Below are 10,653 nucleotides of genomic sequence, written 5' to 3' on the forward strand. Positions count from 1 at the left end.
GAATAGGAAAGACTGGTTTATCCCTCATGGCTGGAGGGGAGCACCTGGTGAACGAATGTGGCTCTTCATACTGTGATGCAAAGGGAAACGCACAGGGTCTTCAAAAGTGAAAATATTTATGATGCAGTTGCTGAGACCCTGGACAAAACAAATCATATTTCATCATCAAAATAGCGTGCATGAAAAAAAGCCTTTCTTACTGAGATGCACAGAAGTTGAATTTACCCAACATCACGAAACGAGAGAGATGGATCCAGAACTGTGACGCTTTGGGATTAGCCTTTGTATTGTATAGTGTAGTCATGACATAGCATCCGGAGTTGAAGTTAGCAATAGTTTTATGGCTGATGCTTTCTTTGCCTTATTCTAGGAATCTTATCCTCTTCTAGAGTTTTGTACTCTTGTCTTTCCTGTTCGGGTGCTTTCTATCAGGAATTGAATTTTAAGAAGTGATTTTTTTTTTTTTTATGTTTCACTGGCTCTAAAATGTTGGTCATCAAGACCCCTGTGTCACAAATCATGCATCTGAATGTGAAGGTCTGGATTCTTCCCTGATTTTCATAGCTTTCTAATAAGTCCTTATAACTTAAGGAAAAGGTCGTCTCACCTTCTTGAAGAGGATCTGGCTGTTCTTGTGTCTTTATAAGCCCGCATTAATTTTAGAATCAACTTGTCTGGTTTCTCATGCAAATTGTATGTGTCTCTTTTTTTCAAATACTACATTGAAAAACCAGAAACATGCTAACGTTATAACCAGATGAGGTTTATGTCTCTAAGTTTTGGAAGCTCAAGGACAGTCTGGTAAAGACCTCCCAGGTATGTGACTTTTGCATCTGAGACACCTGTATAAGGAGGAGCAGTCACATCATCAGTTGGAGCTAGACAGAAAAAAAAAAAAGAGCTTAAGTTCCTTAAGTTCAGTCTCTATGTAAGTATCTGATCGCAGAGTGATCAGGTCCAAGAAGTCCAACACTCCTGCGTTACTTTTAAAGGCAGCATGCTGGATGACCTCAGAAGGAGGCCCTAGTTCCTGAAACTTAAGGGTTGAAACTACAGCACATGCTTAATCTGTCTGCCTTTCTCTCTCTCTCTCTCTCTCTCTCTCTCTCTCTCTCTCTCCCTCTCTTCCATCTTTCTCCACCCCCACACTTTCAGGGGCTATATTTAGAATTGTGCATATGAATCAATTAAGGAGATCAGTCCTTCTAGCATTAGTATTTCACAGTCTCATTTGATGCCTGTACAAATTTTTGTATTTTTCAATAAGTATAGCCATGCTTTTATTTATTTTAGGGGGTGTAACACTTTTATACTATTATGAATTCATTCTATTATTAGCTACTATTGATATGTAAAGCTGAAATTTGTTTTTGTGGGAAAATATAGACAACATCAAGCTGACTTCTTAGCCACTTGACACTGTGAAACGTCTTGACACTTAGTGTGGTTGCACTCTTCTACAGTTAGCACTACCATGGAATCCACTTTTGTATTTATGTATACCTAACAATATTACTAATATTTTTCTATATCTGCCTTTTATTATCTGTGGATTCCTTTTAGATTCTCTATACTGCAAATAGTGCTTACTGTCTTCACAAATTTCACTTTCTTTCATACCTTGCTATATAGTGGAAGACTGCAATATAGTATTAAATAAAAGAGAGATAATGGCTTGAATCTAAAATGTCTCTTTAGATTCACTATAATCTATATTTGGAGGAACTTTTAGGAGGTAGGTCCTAATTGACAGAGGTATGTTTTAGGGGTAGGCCTTTACAGGTAATTCCTGTCACCAACTTCTGTCATCCTCTCTTTTCTGTTCTGCCATGATATGAGCATCCTGTCACATGTCCTTCAGCCATGACCTGATCTACTCCATCATGTCTTCTTCATCATGGTGGATTGAAGCTGTGAGCCAAAATAAGTCCTTGCTGTCTTAAACTGTTTCTAACAGGTACTTAGTTCCCAATAGTGCAAAAGTTGTTATTACTGAAAAACCAGGAAGGGGGTTCTTGTGACAAAACCTGACTGTACGGATCCTTAGCTTTTGAAACAAGTCTATGGGAGAAATTTAGAGGAGTTTGGAAGCATGAGTTTGAGAATCCCTGGGTTGCAGAATAGGCAGAGCTTAATGTGTGATTATGTTTGGAATTGGAAATGCCAGAATGCCAATAGAAATGAGCACAGTGAAGAAAATGTTTGTAAGGTTTTGGTAGTAACAAGAATTCTATTGGAAATTGGATTAGAGGACTCTTTTACTTTTCTGATTGATGTGACCAAATACCCAATCAAAGTAACTTAAGGGACAATGGACTTGTTTTTATTCAGAGTTCCAGAGTATAGTCCTTCATGACAGGGATATTAGGGGAGCAGGAAATTGAAGAACCAGCTGCTCAAATTGCATCACAGCCAGGTGCAGAGTTAAATGAATGCGTATTCTCAGTTCACTTGCTTCTTTTCATTAAGTTCAAGGCCCCAGTCCATGAAATGATGCCACCAGTTAAGAGGTGGGTCTTCCCAGCTCACTAAAAACTCCTTCCCAGACATGCCCAAAGGCACATCTCCATGATAATTCGTGTGACAAGATAACAACCACAGAGCTATCCATGTTACATTTGGGCAGAGTTTATTAAATTTTGCCTTATCCTGAAATTTCTAGTCAGTTTGTATTCAAAGGTAGTAGAATGTTAAGTTGACAAACACCCACGGTTCGAAGGGGCATAGTTCCTGCTGGAGCTGAGAGCTGAATGTGGGGTCATTTGTGTGGTACTGCTTCACGGGCATGCAGGAGAGATTCAGGGAGTCGTGGGAGCTTCCACCAGGATTACAGAAAAAGGCCATTGATGGCTTGGCAGTAAGGAGCACGGTAAAATTCCATGTCGAAAGTCCTTGAGGGGTCTAAATGTAAAGCTATGAGAGTCAAGCTGGAATTGCAGTGGAGACGTCATGAACATGGGAGCCATGGAGAGAACGGTGCGGCCCCTTGGCACTCACACCGCGCATGCAGTCATGGACTCTGAGATCCCATTGTTGCTGTTCTGTTGCCTTCAGTCTTGCTTTGCTTCCATCCCCCTTCCCACACTCAAGTTCCTCCCTTTTGGAAGGAAACATTTGCTCTGTGCTATTGTATAACAAAAACATGTAGTTATAGTTTAGATTTTACAGGGGTTCACTATGGAGATATTTTCTAGAGTATCAGTAGAAAGAATGAATGAAACGAGAGTTGTGGCTATTACTAGGCTGTTAAGACTTTGGTGATGGAATCTGGGGCCTTTCACATTCTAGGCTATCATGGTGCTATATCCATAACCTCCTTTCATACTCTTGGTCTGTAAAAGCGTCTCACTAAGTTGTCCTGCTTAGCCTTGAACTCATGGCAGACCTTGAATTTGGGATCCACATGTCTTAGCCTCCCACATGATTGAGGTTATAGCCAAAATAAACCAGGCAACTATCGAGAGACTCTTGAAGTTAGACTAAATGCATTTTGCATGGGTTTTCTTGGGCTAGGGGTGGAATGCTATGATTAAATATTGTAATGTCTCCCACAGGTTCATACTGTTTCAAGATTTCTGTTTATTTTATGTGTATAAGAGCTTTGCCTGAATGCATGTGAGTGTACTGCTTACACACCAGGTGTCTGCAGAAGCCAGCAGGGAGTGCTGGATCCTATAGAATTGGAATTATAGACATTGTAAGCCATCACATCATAGCCTAGAATGTGAAAGGACACAGATGCAGAGATCCGCACCACTGGGTTGAGCTCTCAATATTCAAAGAGAGGGAGGAGCGATAATATGAGCAAAGGGATCACTACCCTGATGAGGATGCCCACTGAAACAGCTCACCTGAGCTAATGGGAGCTCACTAACTCTGGTCTGACAGCAAAGAGCTAGCATAGGACCAAACTAGGCCCTTTGAGTGTGGGTAATAGTGGATGGCTGGGACAGACTGTGCAGTCACTGGCAGTGGAATGAGGATTTATCACCACTGCTTGTACTGGCTTTTTGGAACCCATTCTATTTGGAGAGATATGTTGCTCAGCCTAGATATTGTAGGGAAGGCCTTGATCCTGCCTCAAACTGATGTGAAAGACTTTGGTGACTTCCCATGGGAAGCCTTACCTTCTCTGAAGAGTGGATGGGGGTGGGGTGAGAGGGGAAGGTGGAAGGAGCAGAAGAAGAAGGAGTAGAAACTGAGATTAATATGTAAAATGATAAAAGATAGGTTTTTTAAAAAAAATAATTAATTAAAAAAGGCCAGTCTGAGTTATATAGTGAGTTCTGGCAGCTATATAGCAAGCCCTCACTTCTAATTGTCCCAAAAGGCTAAGAATGGAATGGAATACTGCAACATTTATGTAGCGTGTTTAATTGCCCTTGATAACAGTCTGTCTGGAGGTTGGTGGTTTTACGGGAAGCTCAGCAGCTTGGCAATCAAGGTGTCAGGACAGAAGCCTCTCTGTAATCATGGTTGTCGTTCCTTAAGCACCACGGTTTTGAAGCTTCAGACCGTCATTTTTAGTATCATAGTCTCCATGATCCTGACAAGACGGCAGACAAAGTGGTGTTCCCCAGTAGATGTACATGTGGTAAGGCCATGAACCTGTGGCTGAGTTAACTCCCACAGGTTAACTCAGTGGGCTGGATTTGCAAATGGTAACAGCCTTACAATAGAGAGATGGCCCTGGGTTGAGCACATGGGCCTAGGGTGGCTAAACGGGAGACAGAAGGGTTAGGGTCAGAGTGAAGCTTGAGGAGGACTCACCTGGCCAGTGACAGCTTGAAGATAGGAGGAACCACATACTAGGGAAGGTGGACAGTTTCGTGAAAAAGAAAAAGCCATAAGGGGATTGAACTTGAGTCTTTAGAGAGACATTGACTCCTTGATTTTAGCCCAAGGACACCTGAGTTAGACTCTTGAGCTATGGAACCGTGAGAGGCAGGTCTCTGTTGTTCTGAGTCACTACCTGACATAGTTTCTCTCCCCCCCCCCCACACACACACTGTGTGTCTGTGTCTGCAAATTTGTGTGTGAATAACTAATTATGGGCTGTGAGCAGTCAATAGGGTTTTTCTTGTATGTCCATATAGTGGACCAGTGTGATCTATTGAGGAAGAGACAGATTCCTTTCCCTGCAGCTATGAGAGAAACCAGCCTAGAAGTTGGTCAGCAAAAGAACAGATAAAAAAATATGGTGAATATATATTAAATAAAATCCACACATACACACACACACACACATGAATTTTCTTTATTTGTAAGGAGCCATGAAAGAGTGACAATTGTAAGAAAATGGATAGAAATTGAAATCATAGAAACCATTCAGGCTAAGATAACTATGGCGTGCACTTACTTGGTGTGTGTGTGTGTGTGTGTGTGAGAGAGAGAGAGAGAGAGAGAGAGAGAGAGAGAGAGAGAGAGAGGAAAATAGAAAAAGTAATTCTTTGTGACATGAAGCAGAAAGAAAGACTGGGGAGTGGATGAGAATCAGTCAAAAGTGAATCAGAGGGATGGGGAAGGGAAGGAGGGGTCAAATGAGAACACAGTATAACATTTGTGCCTGAAAACGTCACAGTGAAGCCCATTACTTTGTGTGCTAACTACAAATGTAGTTTCACAAAGCATCAATCCCCTTTTCCTCCATAACTCCCAACATCCACACATTTATTGTTGCCCCCTTGGCATTTCAACAGCCTTTATGATGTCAATACCAGAGATCTTGCCAAGTAGCCTGGGGCACAGCAAGTGAGTGTGTGTTATCTGTGTCTTCTTCCTTAGATTGTGGACACAAGTTGTGTCTTAGTTTTAAGTTCCTAATACTGATCGCAGCACCAAGCACCCAAAAGAGGTGTAATGAAAAGCACACTGAACTAAATAACTGACTCTTACCCTTGGAGTAATGTCCTTGACCTATGCTTTCTTTTCTGCACGGACCCCACCCTCACTGAATGTCTGCTGAGTTCCTGGTACTCCATTCTCTCCTCCACTCCTGTGAACTAATTTGGCCTGGACAGTATGCACATGTATGTTGTCATCATTCCAGTTTTAATGATGAATCCACTGAGGCATAATGGCTGGGCCACTCACTCTAGAGCTATAGCTTAGTAGGTAATAACCAGGGATGACTAAGAAGCCAGTGCAATGACAGTGGGCTAGGATTGATTTGGAGGCCTTTTTCATGGAATCTTTAGCATAAAAGTCCAAGGGTGAAAGGTATATGGTTCTTTTTTCTGTGTGACGGTTTATGTGGGCTGATGTCATCAACCCAAACTTGCTCCCCAGCCTTGACTGTTTACCTCTGAGGCTTTGACTGACATCCTCCTGTTCTCCTGCTACAGAAAAAGGTGCATTGAAGGTTACCTGAGGATTTAAAGGGAATAACAAAAGGTGTATCTGCGGGCAATGTCTGGAATCTCCATGAGGACCCCAGGCTCAGTGGTCTGTTAGCATACAGGACTCAGCACAGGCACACTTGTGAGTAATATTTATTAGAGGAATGAAACACAGCAGCATTAGTCAAGAGCAAGTGTGAAGATAACTAGGGCCAAGCTTTTAAAGATCCTTTCCTCTAGAGTGACACAGAACACTTAACTTCTGCAGCAGAGAAACACCAACACGGTGCATTAGGCAGGCTCATTAGAGGCTGGATGCTTTGGATTTTAACTAGGGGCTAGAATATGTCAAAATTCTACTCCCAGAAGGAAAGCACACACATGCTTCTTACATACGCTGCTGGCAGAGTGAGCAGCCTTACTTCCAAGGAAAGTTTCATGTCACTATAGAGACATGCCATGCAGCCAAGCCCCAGCCTTGCAGGTCTTTTTACCTATGATCAGATAAGAAGAGATAGGTTGCTCAGGTCTTGTCCTTCTACACTGGTCATTTATCTAAGTACCAGTTTCCTTGTCTTCTGACTTGTCTTAGTCACTACTTCAGTGAAGGCACAGTTCATTCTGGTCTCTTCTCTTTTCCTATAGCATACAGAGTTCATTTGTAGCAAACAAGCTAGACTACAGAATGTACTATTTTATAGTCTCTTGATTCTTAGTGTTCTCCCTCAACAAGTCTGTGCACATACTCAGAACACTGAGAGGAATTAACTCAAATGCCTTGAAGAGCTGAGCAGAGGCCAGAAATGAGGAGTGAGATCTCAGCAATGAGCAGGGGATCTCAGCAATGAGGAGGGGGATCTCAGCAATGAGGAGGGGATCTCAACAATGAGGAGGGGGATCTCAGCAATGAGGAGGGGGAATCTCAAGTACAACAAGAGTCCCTTCTTTCCCAGGGACACAGTTTTCCTCTTTGCAGCAGACAGCATCTGTTGGGCACATGTCACCTGAGGGCATCACTTTGTAACTCCTACAAAAACCGGAGCAGTTCCTCACAGAAATTTATTATTTCTCCAATGAAGGATAATACCTTTTTACTTACAGAATAAACATTTGTTAAATATTGCTGTATGTCAGGGAAAAAATTAAAAATATAAAATCTCTGCTTTGAATATGCCAGCATTGTATGAAAACAGAGCAGCATGATAGAATTCCAAAGTGCTGTAATACATTCTGTGTCTGTGCATTGTACTGCGCTAGTCATTGCCAGAAATCTGTCATTTTCTACAGACCAGGATGTCCTCAGTTTCTGTTGTGTCAGGAATATGGAGGTATTGGACATGTGTCTCATGAGTGAATGAATGAATGAATGAATGATGCAGTGGTTGTAAAATGTGTATTAGCAGAAACACTAGGAATGTTAGAAAGGTGAAGATCAGTGGTCTGGAGTTCAGGTGCAACAAACAAAAATTGTTGTGAAAACAGCACAGGAATGTGCATCATGCACACAGTTCCTCTGTGAGCACAGCCCAGGAATGTGCATCATGTACACAGTTCCTCCGTGAGCACAGCACAGGAGTGTGCACCATGCACACAGTTCCTCCATGAGCACAGCACAGGAGTGTGCACCATGCACACAGTTCCTCCGTGAGCACAGCACAGGAGTGTGCACCATGCACACAGTTCCTCCGTGAGCACAGCACAGGAGTGTGCACCATGCACACAGTTCCTCCGTGAGCACAGCACAGGAGTGTGCACCATGCACACAGTTCCTCCGTGAGCACAGCACAGGAGTGTGCACCATGCACACAGTTCCTCCATGATCACAGCACAGGAATGTGCACCATGCACACGGTTCCTTCGTGATCACAGCACAGGAGTGTGCATCATGTACACAGTTCCTCCATGAGCACAGCACAGGAGTGTGCACCATCCTCACAGTTCCTCTGTGAGCACAGCATTGGGAGCCTAGGGCAGTGGAGTTTCTTGTTGGTCCTTTGCAGCCATACTGCCTCTAAGAGTACTGGGCGTGGGCAGTTGGAGCAGGTGCTTGTGGTTGTAGAAGCTGTGGACTGAGCTTTGTTGTGTACCTGAGCTTGTACATCCCCGCCAGAACACAACCCTGGCAGCTGCCGTCTGGGACTAAACTTGGCTAGTGTCCAGTTGCTCCTGGCTGTGTCACTCTGCTGGATAGATCATCTTAATTTCTGAGGCAACAGGGTTTCTCAAGTTCCTCACCTCCTACTGCCTGTATAGCAGCACAGCTCTGTTAGGTTCCTTATTCTTCCATGGGTTAAAAATCTTATTTCTAGAAATCTCCCTAATTATTGAAGCCAGGGACAGTCTTTTCTTTCCTTCTATGGCAGCAATTCTCAACATATGGGTTTTGACTCCTTTGGAAGTTTAGCAACCCTTTCACAGGGGTCACATGTCAAATATCCTGCATATCATGTATTTACATCATAATTCATAACATTAGCAAAATAACAGTTATGAAGTAGCAACAAGAATCATTTTATGTTTGGAGGTCACCACAATGTGAGGAGCTCTATTAAAGTCATAGCATTAGGAAGGTTGAGAACCACTGATCTATGCCATGCCATATATTTGGCCTTTGCTAAGTATTCACTGAGTGAGTAAATGAGTTTAATTTCTTTAAAACTTAATTTTAAAGACTGTAATAATAATAATAACCCCCATGCCTTTTTCTGTTGTAGAAAAAAGCAGATAGAAAGATTAGAAGTCGATCCCAGCAAGCATTCCTGCCCTGATGTGACTACAATTGTACAAGAGAAAAAACATAAACCCAAACGAATAGACTCTCAAGCCCAAGTTGTACCCAGTATGGAAGATCCCGACTTTGATGATAACCCAGAAGTGCCTCCACTAATTTGAAACATGAGGCTGTGTTGTCATTGACTGTGACCTGATCAACCCATGTTGCTTGGTGTCGACAATGGATATGTGTCATTCATGGGGTCAACATAGTTCATTATAGTTTTATCTGATGTTGTAACTCCTACTTTGCATAGTAATAATCTTAAGTGAGTTTAAAATTAAATTGCATACCTTAAATATGCTAGAACTTATCACTCATCTATAATTAAGTTTGGCTATTGAAAATATGTAGTCATGTAATAGAACTATCACATTCAACATTAAGAATAAATCATTTGTTGCTTGCTTATGCAATAGATTGGGTCATATGAACAAGGATTTGAGAAAATGGGTCAAACTCGGATATTAAAACTGTAATCTCAGATCCATGTGGAATGCTTTGACATGGTTTTAAACAGTGTTTCCATTTTCCTTCTTGTGTGTCTGCTTTCTCTAGTGACGTGATGTCATGGCAAGAACATGAATTTGACATTACACGCTCTATGTTTGGATTCCTGCTGAGTCACTGCAGGAAGACTTTCAGCCGGTCCTCACATTCCTCCGAGTGCAGTGGCTTCGTCTCTCCTAGGCAAACAGTATTGCTTGCTCCATAGGTTGGTCTCAAGGCCAGCTGTGTGAACTCACCCTGGATAGTAACTCTCCACTATTTCCTTTCTTGCTCGTTTTCTTCTCTCCTTTCCCCATCTTCTTCCTCAACTACTCTTCCTACTCAAATGCCTTCTCCACCTTTTTTGCTTTTTTTTTTATTTTTTTTTATTTTTTGGCTTTTCGAGACAGGGTTTCTCTGTGGCTTTGCCTTCTCCACTTTTTGATATGTTTACCATCTCTCCTTTATTGAAAAAAAAAAAACCCTACTAATCCAGTATTCCACATGCATGCGAGGAAAGTGACCATGAACCCCTCTGATCTTGATGAAGCAGTATTAGCCAAGGTTTCCTCAAATGCTTATCCACTGAATGCTCACTGAGAAATCCTCAAGTGTTTGAATAGCTCGTGAGGAACTCTGCAATGCAGTGGTTTGAATGCCATTAAAATGTGTTTGCTTAAAGGTCCGTGTGCTAAGAACGTGGTCTGTGAGGTGGTTGCATACGGAAACGGTAGGACGTTTGTGAAATGGAGCTCTACGGGCGGTCTTTAGGTCACTAGGAGCACTGCCTTTGGAAGGGAATGCTAGAGAAGCTTTCTCTGTGTCACCCAATGAATGAGAAGAGTCAGGGAAACCAAGGAAAGATCTCTTGTCAGAGAGAGGGGGAATAAAAAGGGAGCTTCAGGATTCATGAAAGAGGCAGTAGGAGATCTGAGTGGCATTGAAGAGGCTACTGAATTTGTCAATTTTCTCATCTCTGGAATCAAATACCCGAGATGCAGCAACTTAAAGGTCATAACTGGAGGAGTGCTTTTCTTATTTTCATAGATCATC

The 10,653-nt window shown here is 42.2% G+C and overlaps 1 protein-coding gene across 1 annotated transcript in view; it reads left to right on the forward strand.

Annotated features, from left to right (window-relative positions):
- Positions 1-9,230, forward strand: part of Dnaaf11 (dynein axonemal assembly factor 11) — a 97,801-nt gene extending 88,571 nt beyond the window's left edge. The window contains exon 12 of the mRNA XM_041672571.1: positions 9,053-9,230. Within this exon, the coding sequence (XP_041528505.1) occupies positions 9,053-9,230 (178 nt within the window). The remainder of the gene's footprint in view (positions 1-9,052) is intronic.
- Positions 9,231-10,653: the final 1,423 nt, after the last annotated feature.

Source organism: Microtus oregoni, unplaced genomic scaffold (assembly GCF_018167655.1).
Source record: "Microtus oregoni isolate MIOR12 unplaced genomic scaffold, Mior012 000022F_ref0000154, whole genome shotgun sequence".
NCBI classification, from domain to species: Eukaryota; Metazoa; Chordata; class Mammalia; order Rodentia; family Cricetidae; genus Microtus; species Microtus oregoni.